A 24,077-nucleotide genomic window follows, 5' to 3' on the forward strand; every position below is an offset into this window, starting at 1 on the left:
TTGCTTTACCATATCTCAACAGCTTTCCTGCCCTTTTCCACAATTGGCCAGGTAATGATTTTGAATGCACGTTTAGACTCCAGTTCTTCAGTTAAGTCTACACAAGCAAAGTCCTGGTTGGTAGACCAGTGGAGCATCATGTGGATGCCAGGGACCCCCTGTGCAAACATACATTATGGAGGTAAAATGTTAGCTTGTAATTTGTCATTAAGTAGAAGAGCTCTGAAAACATGCAACCAACACGTCAAATCTGTAGTTTATAATCTGCACAAAAATTGGGAGTCCATGTCTCTCGTGGCCCTCAGGAAAGATTGAATAGCAGATCCTGTAATGAGTCTTGGGTGACCAGATGAGAGGGAGAAAATATCGGGACACATGGGGGGGCGGGTCCCACTGGTGGGGAGAAAAAAAAAAAAAGCAGTGTGCTTTAATTTTGTTTTTGAGAGAAGTATCCACATTCCACAGAAAATTTGTCAAAAATACAACTGCGCAAAATCAGAAAATGTATTATCTGAAAAAAATTGATTTAAAGTGTTGCCTCCTTGTGGTTGACGTTTAGTGTCCGTCTCTGCCATTCTTCTCTCTGGGTTGGGTATTCTCAGCTGAACTACATCTCCATAATGGACTCCAGTCAGACTCATGCATCATGGCAACTCAGCAAAAGGGAAGACCATGATGCAACATGGGAAGTAGTCTGTCTAGGGAGCCCTGCCCATAGAGTAGAATGGGGGCTTGAGGGACTGGAGCTACAATTCCCATGAGGCACCACAGCAGTATATCTGAATAGAACAGTGGTTCTCAAACTTTTTTTTTCGTGGACCACTTGAAAATTGCTGAGGGTCTCGGTGGACGACTTAATGATCTTTCCAAATGTTTATACTGTTAGCTAACTATTGTAAAGCACTTTGGATAAAAGCGCCATATAAAAAAACCTTAATAATAATTACATTTTTTGTTCTACAAATAAAAGCACACAACTTGTATTTTATCATCAGTAGTCTTACCTTTCTAATGCGATGGATGAGCCCTCTCTCTCCCACCACTGCTGCAAACCCCGAGCTGAGGCTGGGAAGGAGGGACATCTCTCTCTGTCAGCCGCAGCCCTAGAGTTGGGGAAAGTCACCTCTTTCTCTGGCTGCTACAGCCCTGCATATCCCAGATTCCCACCACCTCCTCTTCTCACCCCACTGCCCCCTCCCACCTACCCCTTATTCCCCCAAAGGCCACCACCTCATCTTACATGTGCTTTTTCTCCAGGGTCCAAGCACCTAATTAGTAGAGCCGTGCCTGTGCGACTCCACTAATTAGGTGGGTGGCCCTTCATTCTTTCGTGTGCGGCCGCCCAGGCATGCACCTGATAGGGGACTATCCACGGACCACCTGAATGGAGCTCCTGGACCACAGTTTGAGAACTTCTGGAATAGAAAATGTTGGAGGTTTGGTAAAATATTTTCCACTTTCCACCAAGTTAGAACTTTCTACATGAATCCCCATCCCCCAACAGCTGTAACATGCATCACTGTAGCATTTGGACCCAGTCCTTCAAACCTCGTTGGGCAGGGTGCTCGCAATTGGGAGTTAGTCTCACTGATGTAAATTGGACTACTCCCAGTAGTTAATTTTGTAGGATTGGGCCTTTCATAATTCCTTTAACTGAACCATGGCCAGTAGGAAAATGTTTGAATTACTTTTATTCATGGTTAGAAAAGACCTGCCATTTAAAATGGGCCAAACCTACTTTGTCTTTTACTGTATTGATTTGTATTTTTCTTGCAAAGCTGCTTCCAGTTATCTTTTTTGTGATTCACTTGTACTAATAGTCCTCGTGAACTCTAGAACTATGCTTCGGAAAAAAATGTCAAGGCCATATGAATGTAATAAGCTGGTATTCTTTTATGGTGTCTTGTGATGTATATAATTGAGTTTGCAAGTATGAATAAGTTTGTAACTAGTAAATAGAATAGTCTTGAAAAAATGTGGGTTAAAATTAATTTAATGGAAACGTCTGTATAATTTGAAGCCTTACTAATTTAAAGAGCTGATATTCAGAGCTATTAATTACTAAACTGAACATTGACTCGTCTTTCACCCAGGGTGTATTGGGCTTATTTTTCTGAAAAAGCATCTTTATAATAAATATAGCTAGTGTTTGGTTTGTGGATATTTGTTTTGAGACTGTGCCTGCCAAGTTGTACTTTAATTTTTGCTATTGTATTTTCTGAGTTTTGTCTGTTGGGATATAAAACAAAGACTTATTTGAAGTTGGGAAGGCAACCAAATACATTATTTTGTATTGGCTTCAGCTAGTTGTGATTCTTTTGAATCAGGTGAAGACTGCATTTGAAGGTGTGCTTTTATTTTAAATCTTTTATCAGAGCAGCCTACAGATTTTTTAAAATAATCATTTAAAAATACATCTGGAATTGAAGTCAAAAGCATAGGCATTGTTATTGGAATTCACAGTTGCTCACTTCTTTGAATCCAGCCCCAGAATCAGAAGTCATTACATATTTGAGATCTGTAATAGAATGGTAGACTCAGACCATTCCCTAATGGACAGGAGTCCACAGCATCTTTGACACCTGGCAACTTAATTTGTAGGCTCCGCAGAGAAGAAACTTAACTCTTCCTTTTCTTCGAATTCTCTCTCCACATCAGGACTGGGGCATACATAGGCAGTGTGGTGTGGAAAGAAGATTGTGCTAACACTTCTTGTGATGTACTTGTTGAGTGGAGAGAGGACTTCAGTTACCAGTGCTGCAAATCTGACACCTTCCATGAACACTACAAATACATTTATCATTTCCATATCGCATCCATCATCATAGGGGGAAAGGATTGTATTTCCAGTGGAGTTCATCAAGATGTTTCTCAGCTGATTTATTTACCAATATGAAAAAGCTATTTTGTGAGTTCAGGACAGAGGGAAATGATATAAATGGTTTAAATTAGATTTTTGTCTGCTCAGTCCTACTTGTTATGTAATGAATACTAGCTGTAAACATTAGAAAATAACCCACTGGGGAAAAACCAGTACAAAGTCAAATTATATTTCCTGTTGGGAATATCACATTAGCCATTTTCTATAGGTATTTTAAAAATTCTTATATTAAGCTAAATGAGAGTTTCTGCATTGAGATGTAGTATCTGGCACATCTGTGCTGTCCCTTTTAAATCTAAATCTGATTGCAAAAATCTAATTCTCAGTAGCTTGCAACTTGTTATCATAATAGTCACATTCTCAGGCTAATTCCTTTTATATTTAAATGTATAGCACTTTCTTGTTAGGTCTTAGTGAGTACAGAAAGATTCATATTCTTCCTATTCAGTGAACCAATAAGATTTCTTTCCTTTAAATATGTTTAAAATGCATTTTGTTCCCTACATTGTCTCCCAGCCTGCCCATAAACACTGTTACTTTTCTAATTTCTTTTGTTGTGGTCATGAGCATACTTCTCATTTGCACCCAGATACCATAGTCACAACTGAGACACTAGAAAAAATGTGCCTTATTGTTAGCTACACCACTTGTCTTAGGCCCCCAATTTACTTCCTATTACACACAAACCTGTTGGTTATCCTTCTGTTTCCGTCGGATACTTACCGTAGCATCAGAGATAACATTTTCTATAAAGGCAAATTTGTCCACGTTCAAGAAAAGGGAGTCTTACATAATTTCAAGCGTCTTCCTTTGCTATTTCATGTTGAGCCTTGTTCGTGGGTTCTTATTTCACATTAGGCCCCATAGCATGTTGAGAACTGTGCTCATTAATACAAGGTCAAGCATCTTTCTATAGAGCATGAACAAGCCCACAGAAGAGACCTAACTAACAGCATGCTGAGTACTTGAGTGTTATAATCTTGTTTGAAGAAAGTGCTCTGAATTTTTGTACTTTCCGGAAGATGTTTTATACATTAGCTGTTCCACTTGTTTATGTTTGGTACAATGTCACTACACACTGAGTTTTTCTGTATTTAAATTCCTGCCTGTGAGGTTGCTAAGCAATGTTGTTTTCTCCTGCTCGTTCTTTCAAAATATAGTGTTTTCTGGTAGATGATGGTGTTTGTGGGAGGGAACAAGGGGTAGAGGAGAGAGATGATGATTTGGTTGTTGCACAATATGATTGGTGCAAGAACTAGATTAAATATTCACAGTAATATAAACAAAGGTTGAAAAGAGGCAGCCAATGCCGCTTTGCCTCTAGTCTAGTGCATGTAAGCATCCACCAAAATAACATATTGCACTCGGGTTTCTTTGTTTTGTCTTTTCTCTCATGAAGCAGAGGAAAGCTTTCCTGGTACTGTCTGGACACTTTCTGCATTAGGATGCAATATGAAATTCCAAGTCATGATCAGGAGAGTTCAGATAAAAAATGTAAGCAGTGTATAATTATCTTCAAAAACCATGAAAGTACAAGTCCAATATAATACTAACCAATCAAATGACAGTGATTTCTTGTCAGCCCTAACAAAGTTCTGTCACTTTACTATAGCATAATGTACTTCATAATCTTGTTAACCGTGGAGCTGTGTAACATGGTGGAGAGGCATAAAGGCAATAACAGTAATACTATTTGTGACTGATGTTAAAATGTGACTTAACTGGCAAGAACAAACAGCTCAAAATAAGTGGGCATTGGTTGGCTGCTTGATCTCAATATATTATTACTCCAGCAGCCAATGAGTGCATGGATCAATTGAATCCTTTCATTAGCTTACAGAGCTTTGAACTCATCCCTGTGGTTTCCCGTTGATTGCTCCCAAGCTGAAAATGTGGCCCTATTATAAGTCTTTTTGAACTGCTACCAATAGGGATTTAAATGGATTGCCTCATTATACCCGTTGGTAGCTCCTTTCTCACCCAGGTATGAGAGAAACTAGAGAGTCTGGTAACTCTGGAGCCTAGCAAAGATGTGTCTTAAACTCTTTCATAATTTTGTGGTTTTAGCACAACTAGTAGTTCCAAGTCAGAAGAGGCTCTTTATCACTCTAAAAGGCTTTGTTTACAAGTAAGGATTGAAATCCCTTGGCAGAATTGGAGAGAGAAGGTGGATGAGGTAATATCTTTGATTCGACCAACTTCTGTTGGTGAGAGAGACAAGCCTGACAGAACTGAGCAGCTAACACAGTTTCTGACTGTCAGTGTAAATGTTACCTTGACTTGCACAATAATCAGTTTCACCCCTAAATAATAAAAGAAAAATGTAAGCTTGGAAACGTCAGAGGAGATATCATGGTTTTTTAAAAGGAAGGCTAACTATTTGTAACGTGTCCTGGAAAAAAATATACGTTTCTGCTTCTAGTCTTGTGCACCTATGAAATGTGGTTGGACAAGACGAGCACTTGAGTCATGCAGAATGCTACCCAAAACCATGCAAAAGGTTGCTTGGCACTGGATTTCATAAGACTCAAAACCCTGGCAATGTTCCTTAAAAGGTTGATACAGGTTATGAGCATGGGCCCAGATTCAAACATTATCTGCTTGAAACATAGGTGAACCTTGGCAATTTCAGCAGAATTTCATTTTGAACTTTTGAGTTTATACTTGAAATCCAAAGTGAAACTTGCGTGATGGGGCCTTGATCCCCAGTAACCAAAACTGAATAAAACATTAGCGCGAACCACCCTTGTGAAGTAAAACTGCTGGTTTGTCCATGGTTAGGTGAACACTGGTGCAGAAGATACATGTGCGTTGCTTAATTAACGTAGAGTGATGTTTTCTTTACATAGTAAAGATGTTGGCTGCTTTTGACATTTTAGTGCTCAGATGCAATTGCTTTCAGTGAATACTATTACAGTAGCAGCATCTCTTCCATCACAGCTGGCTATTGGTGCAGGCGTTAGCAGAGACAGCTTATGGTTTTTCTCTGTTCTGGAATTAGGTTGGCAGACAAACAGGTCTGGTTAAATTAACTTGACTGTTGGTGTGTATGGTCTAGACGCAGCTCACATCTTCTAAAGGGTCATCTTTGAAACATGACAAAGGCACTTTACAGGTGCAGTTAAGAGGAAAAAGTGAGTGTTTGGGGAAGTGTCTTGGCTTGAACTTAAAACAGACTGAAGGTCTCTGAGACGCATGTCCAGTTTATAAACAGTTTTGATACCAAGTATATGTAATTAAATGTTACATTAGTTTGTGTTGCACTCTGGCTTTATTTAGAGGCCATGTTTGTTCTTAGATCAGGCATGTTGAGAAAAATTTGTGGAAATTGCTTTCTATCTCTTTTTAAACTTAAAAGTTCAGTATCTTCTAATTTTTCTCAAATATTTGTTTTTGAAACCACAAAAGAGGAATAAACAGAATGAACATATCATTTAATGTGAAAATCTTTTAAATGAATAATAATATTCAGTGTTTGTCTCTTTCATCAATATTGGATGTGTTAAGTATGGCTTTAGTGTTTCATAGTGTATATATAGAGAGCAGGTGTAAGTTTTCTGAGAAAATTTAGTAAATATTCAATATTTGATTTTTTTTTTTTCCTTTCCCCACTTTATTATTCTCAGTTGGAAAAGAAGCAGGCGACCCCTCCATTTCAGCCTCAGATCACAGACGATTATGGTTTGGATAACTTTGATACACAGTTCACCAGCGAACCTGTGCAGCTAACCCCAGATGATGAGTATGTTTTTAATACAATTAAACAAATATGCATCCAGAAATGTGTATATTTGAATATGAAGTTGTTGTAACGTTACTAAGAAAGAGTTAATATCTAAAAATGGAACAAAAATGTTGAAGTTAAAGATACTAATGTAAATTCAAGAAATGCATAAGTTAAAGTTCTCATAGTAACATTTAGACATCCACATAATACATACTGTATATTTCAGAATACATCTAACAGCCTTATGAATAATCAAAAGTGTATATATTGCTGTTGTTGACTGTCAACAGCGTACTTGGTGCTGTAGAAACAGCTAAGAACGTATATCTGCCCCAAGAGGCTTACTCTTTTGTATGGAGACAAAACAATTTAGAGAGACAATGCATCAAGGGCCAGTATGAATTTGACATAATAGAGGACTCTCGCAGAGGGCATTATTGAAAGTCTTTGCTGGAAAAGAAAGCTTTGAATGAGAAGGGATTTGAAGGTCAAGAGGCCTGTTGCTTGGTGCAAGAGGAGGAGGAAACTGTTCTGAGTATAAGGCAAAGATGAAGACAAGATATAAATGTGGTGCTTAGGAGGAAAACTTGGAAGTAGTGACACGATGAGAGCCAATATCATATGGACAGGTTCAGGGTATGGTGGGCCTTGAAAGTCAGCCTCAGATGTTTGAACTCATTTTAGAAAAATAAGGGGAAGCTATATATGCAACATGAGGAAAACTTCAGTGAGACACATGAATTTTGTCATGTTGTCTGTAAAGTGCCTAACATATGTCTCACACTGAATGAATAGTAAGGAAGGGGAGGATGTCACTACCATGTTGCTTGTGACAAGGGTGGATAGCCTCCCTGGCCTCTCTTATTTTTTTTTATATTTATTTGCTGGTTGGTTGATTTTGCTGGCTAGCCCAGTACAGAGTGTTTTTGATAAGGAAAGGTCACCACCTAGTATTTTTCTGCAGGCAGCTACTCCCATCCTTCTGCATGATGTCTAATTGGGAAGCAATGCAAAGTGAATTTATTCATCCTTTTCTCTTTCTCTTGCACAGTTTCTCTTTCAAGGCTATTACATATGGTACTACTGTTAAATGTTTGTTAGAATTTTACCTTTTAAGGACTCAGTTTATTGGCTCTGCTGCTTGAGGAAATGGCACAGTAGAGCTATGTTACATGCTCAGCAGGACTATTTATACACTGACATAGTATTGCTTTGGCATTCTCCTACCATTGGGGTGAGAGAGAGTCTATTCAGAAATACAAAAGAAGCAAGACTTTCCTTATTCAAACCCAGAATTTTAAAATGGAAAATAAAACATTGACCTGGAGACTTTGTGTTTATTTGAAATTAAACTAGGCTCAGTTACCTTGGAGTTGGTGAAATTAGGCTCAGACTAGGAATTTCTGGGCCAGTTTTACTCTGAGAGAGCAGGCAAGTCAGCTGTGGCTTTCCAGCCCCAAAGTTTGCTTTCAGATGATCTTGCTTACACATGCACCTTTTCGGTAGCTGGGTTTCTTTTCCTTTCCGTTATTAAAGTGGAAATACTACGCTGTGAAGTGATTTCTTCTGAATGGTTCCTGCCTGTGATCTTCCTGACTGGGCCTGTTCCCTTGAGGAGGTCTAGTTTAAGTAGAAGTGCAAGGTTTTGAAGTCTTAACTTGCAGTTTCATCTGAACCTTTACACGTTCTAATTCCGGAAGGTACTTAAGCAAAAGCTACTGAAGTCATTGGGACTACTCCTGTGCATAAAGTTAAGCCAGTGATGAAGTATCTTCCAGAGTTAGGGCCACAGTCAGTAAACTCTGACCAAACCTGTTGTTCAGTGCTGACATACTCATTACTCTCTTTCCAGGCAAACAGCAAGGCAAGATGCCTTCACTGTCTCACTCCCTACTCACCATGAAATGGCCTCTCAGCCTAGAGCCATGCTGGACTCGGTAGTAACCTAAACTTAAGTGGGCTGCCTCCCTCTCTTGCTGCTTCCTAGCCTAAACTAGGAGTTCCCGGCATGGAAAGCAGGAGACAATCAGGACTCATTGCATTTCTTCTGTAGCAGAGTGCTCACTAGTGACCTAGGGAACAACCTTGATATTATCCAGTCCCCAAGTGACATCCATAGGGAGATTAGCTAATTTTCTGAGGGGTAAAGACTGTACTATAACTACATTCAGAGGAGGAATATGTAGACTGTGTTCGGGACCAGCTTAGTCACAAACAATACAGCAAATGACAAATGGATGTAGGATTGAAATATTTTCATTTTTTTTCTGTTTTTATCAGTCTCTTAATTTCAAACAATGTCATAATAAATAATGGACTGAGGCTTCTTTTCTGTTCATGAACTGAAAAACATGCCTGTTTCTAAACACTTTTAAAGTTTGTATTTCTTTAATTTAAACTCTCTAAACCAGTGATTCTCAAGCTATTTATCATTGTGGGCTGCATATGTGGCCCATAATGTGTTACCTGGGCTGCAGTTTGAGAACCAGCCAAACCCGCCCCCTCCCCCCATGCCCTTACAAACCTCTATGCACAAGGGCAGGGCAGCCGGGACCCTTGGGCTCCAGGCCTTGCCAAGCTGGGCGGCCTTTAGCACACAGCTGGGCTGCAGGTTCAGAACTACTGCTGTAAACTGACAGCCAGACATCTTTGTGCTGAAATTAGCAAACTGCCTCCAAACAACAGTTTACCTCTTTTTCCTTTCCAATCTGTTTTTCTTCCTCATCTGTCTACTCCTATACTAATTCTTTGGCTCCAGATGCATAAGGCATGACAACAGTTTATTAGGTTACTTCAATGAGAAATACAGACTCTCTGCATTAGAGGATTACAAATTAGCTTGCAAACAGGTTTGGGTTTTTTTATGGGGGGTGTAGGAAAGAAACTTGCAAAATGAATTGTATGCATCCTAATTTTTTTTTAATAGTCAGAAAGGGTTTTACAGAATTAAAGAAAGTGCCAATTTCAAAAAATTCTGTTAGGCTCTGGAGAAATATAATTCCAGTTGACATTTGACAAGCTGTAGGACACAATCCACCCTTCTATTGCTTTGTGATGATTTACACAGGAAATTCCCAATCAAGATAAGGGTGCTCATGTATAAACTCGTGCAGAGTGCTGCAGGAACCAGACCCTTTTTTTCAAACAGGTTTTAGCAGATTAAAGATTGAGAGAAAGGCAGTAATGGTTTGTTCTCTACTATGAAGGCCTTGTCCACATAGCAACTTTTAACAGCGTGTGTATATAGTTAGGGGCGGCGGGGATGACTGTAAATGATGGTTTGTGTCTGCGCAGGACATGGATAGAAGTTAGTAGCTGTGACAGCTAACAGCAGACTAGGCTGGCACCTGGCTGTCTTCTCCTGTAATAGATTAAGTGCACTGGGGTTTGTTTGGTGAAGAAAGTACTCCTGACTAGTTCTTCTCACTGTCAGTTCTTTGCCTTTGCTGCTGGCGCTCTGTGTGCGTGACCTTCAGTCACACTGTGCTTCTGCTGAAGCACTACAGGACAGTTGCTAAGTTTTTTGCTCAGAATGCATAAATAAAACCAGTTAGGTATCATGGTACATGTGGAGTCAAACAATCGTATGGCAATAAAGCTGCTGTGCGAATGAAAACTGAACCATGTTGGGGATTGGTCCTGCTTTGAGCAGGGGATTGGACTAGATGACCTCCTGAGGTCCTTCCAAACCTGATAGTCTATGATTCATGTTACTTGTGAGCAGTTAAGCTGTAACCAACTGGCTGTAAAATGACAGTTGAAGACCTAACATGTCCTTGGCAAGTCAGTTTTCAATGTGCATCAGTTTCTAAAACCTTCCATTGGCTCTTCCTTGTGCACAACATTCAGTTTACATTTGTTTTCCTCAGATGTATGTCTCAACTCATAGCATCATCTACATCTCAGAGCTTATCATGTTACTTTCCCCTAGCCATCACCACTGCCAGCCTCTATGCCTTGTGCGTTTCTTTCTCTCTGTAAATTGCTGTTCCATCCCAGTTTTCCAAACTACCAATCTCTCATTAATAAAAGCAATACTGCTTGAGATTTTGGAATGAAAGATTTATGAACAGTATCTGTGTATTCAAAGCTTGTTGTTCATTTATTCTAATTCTTATTATTGGTTCTACATCACTAGTAGTTAGCATTTTTATAGAACTTGTACGTTATAATACTGTACAAAGAGGAATCTCTTGAACAAAATGATTAGCAACACAATCAAGAGTTCCAAGTAGTAACCTAAAAAAATATTTCTCTTTATTTTTCAGAGATGTAATAAAAAGAATAGATCAGTCAGAATTTGAAGGATTTGAATACATTAGCCCATTGTTGCTGTCAACAGAGGAAACAGTATGAAGGAATGACATCTCCATTGTGGACAAATAATGTGAACGAACTTTAAATTTATCCTTAACTACAGTATATGCATGCAAGGCTGGGGAACTGTAAGGTTTTGGATGGAGACCAATGATGATAAATATTGCTGCTGAAAATCAAAGACGAGAATATGATTTTGGTGGGTGTCTTCCTCTAAATATTGGTTTTTAAAAGTTTTGGGCACTGACACAACTGGCTTCGTTAATGAAGGAATTTGCATTTGTGCCTGTCTCGTGAAGGATCAAAGTGTTCATTGCATCCTCTGGAAAAGAGAGATTCCCAACAACTTTGAAAGCTACATACTTTCCACAAACACTTGATGCAATGAGCTATGAAGAATATTAGAGTGTAACATCCTGAAGAATAAAACATTAGTGGTATTGAAGCTTATTTTTTATGCCTTTTTCACAAGTGAATCCTGTCTAAACGTCTCAGATACGATATGTAAAAGGAGTTGTGTTTTATTAGCAATCAAAACATAAATTTGGGTACAGGTTTTAAGTGCCTAAATGGATAAACTGCATTGAAGACTTATTACATATTTTCAACATTCTTAACCCTGGTAAGTTATGCTTGTTAACATTAAATAAGGAACATATAAATAAAAACTGCAGCCTAATACTGAGGTACATCTTTATAGAGGAGCAGAGTGACTCAGCAATACCAATTCCAAATTAGAACTCCCCTGTATCAAATCAAAAATCTGGATTGTTTAAACCTCCAAATTTTAGTTTTAAAAAAACCCCTAAATTTGCACAGAGTAGATTTTCTGAAACTACGTAAGCAGTGCCTACAATGATGTCTTGTGTTGTGTATTAGATTTTTGAAAAGTATTTTTATCAATAATACAATATTCAGAAATAGAACAAAAGTGTAATGGATTGTAGCCTTAAAGTTTAAATAGCAAATCTAGATTATCCATAAACATGCTACATTTTCCTGATAAAGCACACCTCCTACTAATCAACTGTCTGCTTAGAAATACTCAGTGTATATTACTAATTCATTGTTCTACGTAGGAGAACGAGATGCTTTGATGAAAATGGCTTGCTTCAAAGCAGTAACTTTTTCAGTGGAGGGAAAAATGAATATGTGCTAATTTGGGTAAGGTTATAGATGTCCAGTCCCTTCTCTTGAAAACTGGGAAAAAGGGGATGTTATATCACAAAGGTTAAGAATTTGTTGTCAGCTGTGGAAAAGCTCATGTCACTATATTTAATGACTAAGTGTGCACTGCAATCTAAAAGCTTTCAGATGCTTGTAAAGATTTATCTGTCTCATTGCAGATGACAACAATAGAGGCAGTACTTTGTGCTAGGTTTTTGTTTAACTATATTGTGTGGCTTGTGGTTCTGGCGGGAAAATTGATGTGGGAATTTAAAAAAACCAAGAAACCCTGTGCCATGACATCTCACCTAATTTGGTGTAAAATGCAGGATAAATTGCAACATTTTCTTTACATTAACATATAGGTTTCTCAGGGTACAGCATTGCATTAGGTGCTGAACATGACATCTTTCGGATTCACATCCAAGTCATGAGGTGCTAGGATGAGACTGCCAAAACATTGTGTTTAAATTTTTCAGTTAACCATTGGTTAACAAACTACATTTTGTGTCCCCTCATTGGCCACAATTATGCAAACCTCTGGTAATTCAGTTTTATTAATCCCATCCAGATTTGAGTTTTGGGTTTCTTTTTGTTGGATTGTAGCTTTTTATATCAAGCAAGATGTGTTCTAACCAGCACTAAATTATTTAATCAGAATAAAGTACTTGCCTCAAATGCCTGGAGTTTAGATAATTTGGTATCTAGTAAAGGAGTTATTTACTTTTTAAATGTAATATGAACTTTTTTGTTTTAATTCCCCCTTTTCTCCCTCCTTGGCGACTTAGTGTACCTTGAACATTTTCTGTGTTTCAGTATTTAATCAGTGCCCTTGGTTTTACAACTGACCATTACTTAAAACAGTGACTATGGCAGTTCTTGCATGGAGATATGACAAAGCTGTCCTTAGATGGATCGGGCAAGGGGCTTAGAAGTGGAAACATGGAGGTTTTTTTACCTCAAATTTCTATGAGACATTGGAACGTTTTGTTTGGCGGGAGGGGGAAGAAAGGGACAAAGACACATTTGCTCAACAAACATAAAAAATCCTTGATTTATTTACAATTCAAGGCATTTACAAAGTTTCTGTGTTGCCAAATAGTTTGCTGGTTATAAGTTTGGTTGCTCACGTGCAAGTGTATGAATAATGTTCTGTTCATGATGAAGGGGGAAATTTTTTATATAAAGTACTTGTTTTATAAATTAAAGAAAATGAAGGATGTAATTAAATGTGTGGTTTGAAAAAAAAATCCTAATATATTACAAATGAATCTGGTTATGATATAGTTGTCTTATTTGAAATAGTACATGAAAACTCTAGCTAATTTAATGATTGTAAAACAGTAAATATGTTCTTGTAGTTTTGTATAATTAATTAGTTAACATCTTTGCTAGCCAGTTTTAATTGTGCAGAAGATGGTACACTAATCCATAACAGCTAAGATCATTTATATTCTTGCACATCTATTAAAGACTTTAATGAAAAAGCCAATAGACTTATTATTTATCACCACACTGATAGATACTTTTTTAACTGAGAGCCTTATGGTTATTGTAAATTAAAATATTCACCAAGGTTTATATTTTGATACTGTATTGTGTTTTTATTCTGTATTTTTGGACCATAACCAATGCGTAAATCACCGAGTCTGGTCCAACAGTTTTCCTGTGGCAGAAAATTTGTTTGTTCAAATATTGAACTTTTACTTCAGTGTTAATATGAGGCGCATTCTTTCACAGCACAATATGTTAGCCAAGCAAGGTCAAAATAACAAAGAAAATGCAGACTAGTCATTTTTGTTTTTTATTCATAACCTTATGAGAAGAAATGAGTTCAGGGATTGTGAATCCAAATATCATGTAATGCACGATTGAATTACCCTGTTTGGTGAAAACAGGTGTCTGTCCCATGAGAAAATGAAGCACCTATTGTATATCAGTGTCTTTCCCTCCCTCCCCACAAATTGTTAATAAGCTATTACTGAATGTAATGATCTGCGATCAGTAATGAAATTTTTAAATTTACAACATGTAACCAGCTGGAAATTCATGACAAGTCGTGTATAATTTTAAAGCACAAAATCTGATCTTAAAAATGAAAGAGCATAAAAATCAGTGTGACTTGCTGAACAAAGCAGCTGTGCTTCTTTACATTTTCACATAAGTATAAGCAATTTTCCACTTGTCTGGGGGGCAGCAACAAGTACATTTGAGCCTTGTTCTATTAGCATAATTACATTAAAGCGTTCTGCATTTTGATGCTATGAGAACATCTAGCTATGCATTTATCGGGCATAATTTATAAGAGGCTTGCTATCTTAGTTATTTTAAATGAGAGGTTATAATGAAGCAGACCTTGACTTATGGGGGAGAGACTCAGGGAGCAGTGATATGAATCCAAGAATGTCACCTGTATGAAAGGTGCGGTTTTCCTTCTCTAATCTGGGATATACGGTATCATCACACACACACACACACACACACACACACACACACACACACACACACACACACACACACACACACACACACACACACACACACACACACACACACACTACAGAACAGTGCAAAATTCCAACTAGATTTTTATTTAAACTTTTTTCAAATAAAGCATGATCTGAAATTTAAAAGCCTAAACAGACATTGGGTACTACAGCACTTTTTTGAAGTATCAGGCAATTTACTCTCCAAAGAGTTAACCATTTAGAACCTGATACAAAGCCTGTTGAAGTTACTGGATTCAATGACATTTGGATTAGGCAAATTAAAGTCTACAAGAAAATTTCTTGCATCAACCTCTTCCTGCTATACCTTTCAAAAGCATAACAAATTAAATATGTGGCAAAAGAGAACAGATACTGTACTTCAAGAAGCCATAATAGTACTTTCTTGATATGTATTCGGTGGGGCTCCACAGCATCCAGAAGTATGCCCACACAGTTCTCTTTGCTGGATCAGGGATACAGTGGCTACACAGAGCGGTTCAGAGGAAATGAGTAGAGCCTGATGGTATTTCTGACCCTTCTTGGTTTCTGTTTTTCAATTATACAAGTTAAATACACACATTCTATCGGAACACATTTTCTTGATATATTTTCCTTTTTTTTGTAGAGATTCATATCTTAGCATCTGACTTCTTCGGTCTTCATTCTTGTTCTTTTACCAAATCACATCATCTGCACTTTCAGACAAACATTTAGCAAGATGGCTGTCAATGTCCAACTGTGACAATCTGCAAATTGAGAGAAGTCTTTCATTTTATCAGAACTACTGATCAAATCTGCTCCTTTCATTTACTCACACTTCCCCCAAACTTGATTTTTCATTTTCTAGAAATCTGCAAATACACTATTTAATTTGCAAAGAGTCAGGTCATTCTTATGTTCTACAGAATGGAAAACAGAGTCGGAGATGAAATTAAAACACGGTTGTAATATTATATTTTGAATAAAAACAAATTTCACTCTGAACCTGTTTCCAAAATAATAACTTAAATTTAGAAGTACATTTAATATGGGAACTGCATAGAGACTTACAGAATTTCCAGTTAACTAGACCAGCAGTTCTCAAACTGTGGGTCACAACCCTGTTTTAATGAGGTCACCAGGACTGTCTTAAACTTGCTGGGACCCGGGCCCAGGCCCAAAGCAGATGCCTGTGCCCCACTGCCCAGGGCTTTGAAGCCTTCAGGCTTTAACCCTGGGCAGCAGGGCTCAGGTTACAGGCCCCTGGCCTGGGGCTGAAGCCCTTGAGCTTCAGCTTTGGCCCCTCTGCCCAGGTTGGTGGGGCTCAGGCTTTGGCCCCCCTGCCTGGAGCGGCGGGGCTTGGGCCAGATCAGGCTTCGGTCCCCACTCCTGGGGTTGTGTGGTAATTTTTGTTGTCAGAAGGAGTCATGTACCATGAAGTTTGAGAACTCCTGAACTAGATCAATAACAAAACGAGTAATGTGAGGAATATTCTGAAGCCTTTGAGAGAGGTTTCTGGGTATGCTCATTCTTTCACCTGGAGAGAAAAAAGTAAAATGAATTCTCTGTACAGCACCCTTTATAGCCCTTGGTTAAAAAAGAAATCTACTCCAAAGCAATACAACCCAAACCACCTGTGGAAAGGTAGGTGTGATGCCATAGAAGAGTCTTTTCTCTCAGCCAGGTCACTTGGCAAAACTGAGACATTTTTATTGGTTGCACTGAAGTAATCTTTTTGTTTGTCTCCTTGTACAGTCTCCAGGAGGGAGAACAAAGCTGCAGGAATATTATGCTGCATGGCCTATGGCCAAAAAGAGGCTATTCAGAACACCTACAAGCATGTTACTAACAAATGTTACTTTTCAGCAGCTGAGGAGACAGCATGAATGCTGGTTAAGTGGTCTGGTCTGGTCTCGTATGGTATGAATAGGCTCCTTTAGTTCATTTCTTATAGCAGGTGTCTGGTTTGGAAAATATTTTTTTTATTAATTGAGTTCCTGTGAAAAGCCAACTCAACAATAAGGGAGGCTGAAGTCATGTTTAACCACCAAACATGGAAACGGCAAAGGCAGTGGCAGCTTCCCCTACACAACCCTCACCTGGAAAGGCTATTTCTAAACGTGAAAGGGTAGTTTGTCATCCACACGTATTGAGTCTTTGGGCCTGTTTTTTGTGATTTGAACCCCACCTGCTCACAAGGACATGTACTATGGCCCACCAAACAGGTGACAAATAATTACATTGTCATTTATGACTCACTCAATTTAGATCAGTGACTTTAGAAGTGGAGACTCATCTTTTACAGATTAAAAGCTAGCCAGCCTACCAGAAAAATAAAATTAAAAAATGAGGCCCGGACATGTGTAACAGACATGTGTAACAGACAGGTACAGTCTCATAGTACATAACATATGCTACGCTGTAACTCAATCTTCAGGCCAAACTGGTTACTAATTATGTCCTATACTATTTTTGTTTAGGTCACAAAGGTTACCCCTGGGAGTTTCTATTCAGGGTAAAACCTCCCCATGAGCTGCAATAAGAGTGCAATATCAACTATTAAGAGATTTCCAAATTCAAACCATCATTTAACCACCGTTGAGCGGAACTCGGAACGCATCAGGATAAGATTACTGTAATTCCCTATCCCAAGTCCATGTGTTAGTGTTACTCTGTGCTTCTAAACAGCTGCAAGCATACTTAGCCTTAAGAACGAAAGGCAAAATGTAAATGTCCAGAAGCCACATCTTTGTGAGATCAGCAAAATTATTTCTAAACAAACCAGTAACTTTGACATTCTGCATTTTCTATAAAAGGATATTCCAAAAGAAGGATTTCCACAAATTTAAGCCCCGACCTACTCACCAAAACAGCCGCTTCAATTAATCTGAGAAGAAAAATCTCTTCCACTTCTACCAACAGCCAGCATTCAGATAACTGGCTGTTTCTCATTCTGAAAGTGTAATGATTCTTCTATGGTTTTGTCCACTCAGGGATATTTACCAGTATAACTCCCCCTGTGAACGTTCTAATGCACAACAGTGGAAACTGAAAAAAGGCCACTGTTGTTCAAAATGTGTCCACCTAGGGAGTTTGTGGTATAATTATACTGATAAATTTCCCAGTATAGACAAACTCTATTATCACTGCATGATCCATTACTCAAACTTAATGAGTGCGTATTAGCTGTGAAAGATCTGTTAAAACCAGGTTGTCACCTGGAGCTGTTCTGCACAGTACTTTTGTATTTCAAACAAAGTCAGGCAATACTTTATTAAGAATTTTTCTCGGAGTTCTGTGGCGTTTTTTCTGATTTTTTAAAAAATTTTTGTTAGAGGTGCTGGATTAATAACAAAGACCGATGTGCTTTCTTGGAGTCTAATCGTCTTAGGCTATGTCTACACTATGGGGACTCTAGCAGCATGGGTACTGTAATGTAGGTAGGCTGGCATAACCCCTTGTGTAGACACAGCCTTCAGCAGTGGAAAATGGTTTTCCATCACTGTAGGAACACCACTTCCCTGAGCAACGGTAGAAAGGTAAATGGAAGCATTCTTCCATGAACCTAACTGCGTCTACAATGGAGGCTAGGTTCACATAGATTTTTCACATCCCCAGAGTGCTGTAGTTATACTGACCTAAGTTTTAAGTGCCGAATAGGCCTTAGAGGTGCTGGGCACTGAACTCCTGAGACAATCAGCAGAACAAGGACATGATGGAAAACACCAGTGCAAGTTTCTCTCTGCCACAAGTGTGTACAAACCTCAGAGGGAACACAGATAGGTATCAGAGGAATCTGAAAGGGTACGAAAACTAGGCTTTAGCAAGCAAGGGCACCACTTTTGGATGACTGAAATATGTTGATCTAAAGATATATCTACTTCACCAAAAAACTGAGTGCCAATATGGAATATACAAAGTCAAAGTAGGGCTCAAATTTAACTTTCTTTTTAGAGCAGTATAATATAGAAAACATGTGGACCTTATTCCACCTTTGTTTTGGATTTAAAATAAATTGTCCAAGCACTGAATAACACTTTAACAGCACAACCTTTGTCCCAATTTGCACAACTTTGTTTACAGGAAGGTCCCAACCAAAGTGCCATGTTTGTGTTTCTAGACTGTAAAAAATATATATATATACACACATACACAAGTAATAAAATGAAAGACTTACGTTCCAGTAAACTGGATTAGACACATCGGACAACTGTCAAGAGTTAAAGTTCCTGCTCTCTGATCCTCAACCTTTTCCTCAAGACCTTCCATTCTGGGGATGTCAACAGAAGATTTTATTTCTGCAGATGTAGATCTGGTCTCACCTAATAAAACATTATGTTGGTGCATTAGTGCATCTGACTGTTGTCCTCTGCTTTCATTTTCTTTTCTGCTTCTCTCTTCACTCAGCACAGTCCCTTTACAGAGCTGTTGAAGGCAAAAATCTTTTGCAAAACTTTGGGTAGATGCTGGTACAATATGCAGTGTTGAATCCGTAAACTGATTACGTTCATACCTTTCAGTCCTTCCTTTTTCTTTCAGTTTTGAAGAACTTTTCCTGCTGTGTTTCATTCTTATGATCTCACCTGGATCATCATTAATTGCAAGGGATATTTTCTCAACTACAGGAGCAATATTTAGCTGGTTTTGGTCTGCCTGGTCCTCTCTTTCCATTAGATGCTCAGTTTGACTTTTTGATATGTGACAGCAGCTTGGATTCTTTTTATTAAGAGCTTTTTCTTTGTAGAAAGATGGGAGAGGTATCCATTGAAAATCTTTCATTCCAACCTTAAAGACTTCTGGTTTTGGTGGGTTCTTCTCATTTTCAGAACTCTATAAAACAGCAAAATTTTATCTCCTTCAAAACAATTGCAATTTCTTCCGTAAGTAAAAAAAAAAAAGTCTAGACACAGCACTTACAAGTGAAGCCAATGCTGTACTAGGAGAACTGTCTAAATTGGAATGAATAGGGCTCTTCCATATCTAATCTCTGTTAAGCGTCTACTTCCATTTATAAATAGAAAGGGAAGCCCTACTTACTATGTAAACATTAAGATGACTGAACACAATGAGGACAAGTCTTCCTTTAGTAATTTGCAAAGAACTTGAAAGTAGTCAAAAGAGGATGATGAAAAAAATTGAAGGGTACCTTGTTTGTTTGCTCTTCCTACATATGTTCATTCAGAGGAAATTCATACTTCAAGAGGTCTGCATATTATTATTGTGGTTGTACCTAGGGCCCCCATCAGAAATCACAGCCCTATTGTGCTAGGCACTCTTAACAACACATCCTCTTATTGCTGCATATTTAGTTTGCCTTTCCTTGTAAATCCTTCCTTTGTGTGAACCTAGTGCTCATAACAAGTAGTGGACATGGCAACCTTGGAATTCTGAAACGTCCACTTTCTACAGAACTGGCTGGTATAGCACAGGAAGCAATAGTCCAGAAGCAAGATTTCTTCTGCTCTCCTATTATGTTGTGTCAATTCTATCCTGGAAGATCCTACAGAAAACAAATCTAGGAAAAAAACTAAAACCTCAATCTTTTTCAGTTTTTAGCCAGCATGAGTAGGCTTTTCTTTGGAACCGGTTAGTAATCCAGAATTTTAAACAAATGGCTTTCTGTGGAGGGTCTAATTAGGTAAAAGATACAGATACATGATGGAATTTATCATGACTCAACTTAGTCTGTGGTAACTGATGACATCCAATTCAGATTCTGCCAGTTTATGTGAAGAACAAAGCTCTATTTGTCCTGAGAGAGAATGTCTAACAGAATGCAGGAACTAGGGACATATTGGTTTACTGGTTAAACTTGTAAGCTTGATCCTTATCAGTTCCAGTTAACAATTAAACTCCCCGGCCAGCCCCCGCATGCCTGGGGGTCCCAGCTACCAGCTGCAGATGCTGGGCGCCAGCAGCAACAGAGCTCTGGGCGTGGGGCGGACAGTTGGGACCCCAGGCATGCAGCGGGGCTGCACTGCCCCCACACCCCTCGTTCCCTGTTTCATGGTTAACCAACTGAAGATGTTTCTACTAGGAATGTAAACAATGGGTAAAAAAAAGTAACAGTTTAACCTATTGAAATTCAAACACATTACCTGTCCAAAAAATTCTGGTAAACTGGGCACTGTTTCCCAGCTTGTGGGTTTTAGATCTGGATTGACAGCCTTCAGTATCAGCATCCACATATTTTCAGACTCACTTAATCCTTGTTGTTCAAACCAGGAGTTTCTGTTGGCCAGTGTTCTGTAAAAAAATAAATACATATAACATATCTTTTAGAAAAAATGCACTCCACAGTCCTATTAAAAAAAATCACTTAGGCAAATTATCCCTAGTAACATACATGCTTCCTAACAAGACTAGACCCCCAACCTCTGTTGCATAAATTAAGTATCTGCTGTAATAACGTATTGGACAAAGTCCCAGAGCAATAGTTCTTAATCTTTTCCATTAGAACCCTATGTTACACTATAGTTTTGAGAGATAAGATACCCCTCTTATCAATAATGATTGACCCTCAGGATGAGATCCCAAAAACTAAACCAAGCATAATGTACTGAACCCCCCTTTCCTCCAGCTGAGTTGGATTTTTTACAGCAAACAGACTCCGAGGAGCGGTGTTCAAGACTACATGTTCAGGTTAACATACTTCCTAAAATGTCTCAAATTGCTTTACTAAATCTCATATTTTTTAGGTTGCAGGGAGATAAACTTATAGGAAACCAAGAAGACAACTGTTTTGGTTCTTAAAGAAAACCTACAAACAAAAACTCCATCCTTTACGCTACCACTTTTTCAACTTCTAATTTGCAAATGTCTTCAACAAAGCATCTGGCAAACCATCTTAAAACACACATGCTACATATGAGGCATGTCTTGTCAAATGAGGCAAGTCTGCAAATGCAGATTTTACCTCCTATAAATGGGAGAGTACCAACTGCATGGGGATGGAGGAAAAAGGGATTTTACTGTACTGTGTACCACCATACTCAGTTACTAAGGTAACCTCCATATCATCTAGAGCAAGCTCTTTCTAAAACCCCCAGCAATTAAGCATTAACATCACAGTCACTCTGAACTGTTGCATTTGACAGGTCTGTTTTTTTGAAAACAAGAGAGAGACTAGATTTATGGTTTATTTCAACAATCTGTAACCCACTCACACACGGACGCACACACACACACACAGCTATTTTCCTCCCCATGCCTGGTGGCTGTTAACAGGTCACTTCAATTTGAATGGTCCATTGAAATATATGTTAACTACTTATGTTAACCAAGAAATACTCAGTTCATTTCCCAGACCTGAAGAAAAGCTGTGTAGGTTTGAAAGCTTTGTTCTCTCCAGCAAAAGCTGGTCCAATAAAAGATAGTACCTCATTCACGTTGTCTTTCTAATAGCCTGAGACCACCACACCTACAACACTGCATACAGGCTATCCTCAAGACAATCTAATAAAGGTATTCTCATCAGATGTAGCCTTTAATTCTTTAGCATTTACCGCAAATGTAATGCTCAATAGGTGAGCATTTTCTGCTGTCTCTCAAAAAATATTTGGTTTTCTTAGCAAAGGGCTTGTATATTGGACTGTGTAAAAATGTGTTTAGAGGTCTGCCCTTCTCACTATTAACAACCAGAGGTAGGAATCTCACCACCTATATATTTGCTGGTCCAGCCCAAGCTACCAGCTAAAAAAACTGCATGTAACTAAAACACTTTTCAGGAACTGAACTTGAATCATTTCAGTATCTACCAAAACCTCTACAGTGGGTGAACTTGTAAGCTGCAAATTCACACAAGTTCTCTGCGGTAGGACTCAATGTCCTATAGGCAGAAGAAATGCAGTGGCAAATAGATCACCAATCAATATGGGATTTCACCACAAACAATAGAACTGGTAGAAAGAGTGAGCTGGGGAAGTGCTGCATGATTGCATGGAATGGAAAATACTAAGAGTTTCATCAGTTTCCATAATACTGCCTGAGGCTGTCTCCATGCTGCTATACGAAACTGAAGAGCTCTGTCCTTCGCAAGCTTGTCTCTTTCACTAACACAAGTTGGTCAAATAAAAGGTAATCCCTTCATTTGAAACTACTGGTATCTATTTAGAAATGGTATTTGAAACGATTGGTTTCCTTTCAGAGAACAGTATTTAAGTATTTTTGCCAGGAAGCTGTTTACAAGCACAAAAGCACCACTATAAACATGGTGTATAAAGCCAGCTCCGCAAACTTTGCGTTTAAAAAAACCCTAATATTAGGCCCTGACTTCCTCCTCCTTCCTGCAGCGTGTCCCAGGGCGCCAGAGACATGGCACCAGACAGAAACCTGAGATGCCGCTTTCACGCGCCCTCAGCCGGGGGCAGATCCAGTCTCCTCAGGGCCCTGCGCTGGGGAGGGCTGCTGACCCCAACCCCTCTACCTGGCCGAGAGCCGAACCACCGGCAGCGCATCCGACAACCCCGCTCCCCCAGGCGGGAAACACCCCTGTGTTCAGCGGGCCCCTGGTCTCCAGCACCAGCCCAGGCGGAGCAAACCAGGAACGTTAAAAGCGCGGCCGCCGCTTCCAGGGCCCTGCCAGCGGCCAGGCCCAGCGCTGGACGGCCCGGCGCCCTCGGGACTCCCGTTACGCGGCAGCCAGCGGACAAGCCCGGGCCCCGGCGGCAGGGAGAACGGGTTCCCCGGGTGCTGCCCCGCCTCTCCCCGCCGGCCGGCCCACCCAGGGCGGGGGCTGGGCCCGTTGCCTCGGGCCGGCCCGGGGTGCGTCAGCCGGGCCCCTGCACTGGCGCGGGGCGGACCAAGACCGCCCTTCCCCCTTCGGCCCGGGAGCAGTACCAGAGCCCGCCCCCTCCATCCTGCGCCCTGGCTCAGTCCCTGCTCGGCCAGGACTCACTGGCGCCGCGCGGGGGGCTCCCGGCTGCGGCCCGGCGGCGCCTTCCTGGGCTTGAGGCGCAGTTTGCCGCCTCCCTCCTCAGACATGGCCCGGGCGAGGGGCCTGCTCCGCGCCGCGCAGCCCCGGCCTCTGCTGTGGGACCCGCCCGGATCCGCCTCGCGGGGCGGGGCGGGGCTCGGCTCTCGCGGGGAGAGCTCGGGTCTGCGCTGCGGGGACTGGGGGAGAGCTGGTCTGCCCGGTGTGCGGGGGTGGGGCAGAGCTGGCGCCTGCCTGGGGGGGCTGCAGGGATGGGGGAGCTCAGGTCTCCCTGGTGGGGGCTGCAGGGATGGGGGAGCTCAGGTCGGCCGGGGGGGGGCTGCAGGGATGGGGGGAGCTCAGGTCTGCCTGGGGGGGCTGCAGGGATGGGGGGAGCTCAGGTCTGCCGGGGGGGGGGGCTGCAGGGATGGGAGAGCTCAGGTCTGCCGGGGGGGAGCTGTGAAGGGGGAAGAGCTCAGGTCTGCCTGGGGGGGGCTGCAGGGATGGGGGAGCTCAGGTCTGCCTGGGGGGGCTGCAGGGATGGGGGGAGCTCAGGTCTGCTGGGGGGGAGCTGTGAAGGGGGAAGAGCTCAGGTCTGCCTGGGGG

At 40.4% G+C, this 24,077-nt stretch overlaps 2 protein-coding genes across 13 annotated transcripts in view; one reads left to right on the top strand and one right to left on the bottom strand.

Annotated features, from left to right (window-relative positions):
- Positions 1-14,595, top strand: part of PRKCZ (protein kinase C zeta) — a 145,385-nt gene extending 130,790 nt beyond the window's left edge. For all 7 annotated transcript variants that reach the window (XM_030537842.1, XM_030537843.1, XM_030537841.1 and 4 more), the window contains 2 exons: positions 6,508-6,623; positions 10,877-14,595. In XM_030537842.1, coding sequence (XP_030393702.1) covers positions 6,508-6,623; positions 10,877-10,964 — 204 coding nt within the window. In that variant the 3' untranslated portion in view covers positions 10,965-14,595. The remainder of the gene's footprint in view (positions 1-6,507; positions 6,624-10,876) is intronic.
- A 67-nt stretch (positions 14,596-14,662) lies between these two features.
- FAAP20 (FA core complex associated protein 20) lies at positions 14,663-23,564 on the bottom strand. Of its 6 annotated transcripts, none has more exons than XR_003997137.1 (5): positions 23,457-23,564; positions 20,659-20,806; positions 18,738-19,390; positions 18,199-18,356; positions 14,663-15,327 (listed from the first exon to the last, which is right to left on the bottom strand). XR_003997137.1 is itself a non-coding variant. In XM_030537848.1 (4 exons), exons 1-4 carry the CDS (start codon positions 23,540-23,542, stop codon positions 15,255-15,257), a joined length of 960 nt encoding a protein of 319 aa, XP_030393708.1. In that variant the 5' UTR covers positions 23,543-23,564; the 3' UTR covers positions 14,663-15,254. The 6 variants fall into 6 exon arrangements, 4 of the variants coding, with proteins under 4 accessions (XP_030393708.1, XP_030393712.1, XP_030393711.1 ...); XR_003997138.1 differs by lacking the exon at positions 14,663-15,327 and adding an exon at positions 15,348-16,097; XM_030537848.1 differs by lacking the exon at positions 18,199-18,356.
- Positions 23,565-24,077: the final 513 nt, after the last annotated feature.

This window comes from Gopherus evgoodei, chromosome 18 (genome assembly GCF_007399415.2).
Source record: "Gopherus evgoodei ecotype Sinaloan lineage chromosome 18, rGopEvg1_v1.p, whole genome shotgun sequence".
NCBI lineage: Eukaryota > Metazoa > Chordata > Testudines > Testudinidae > Gopherus > Gopherus evgoodei.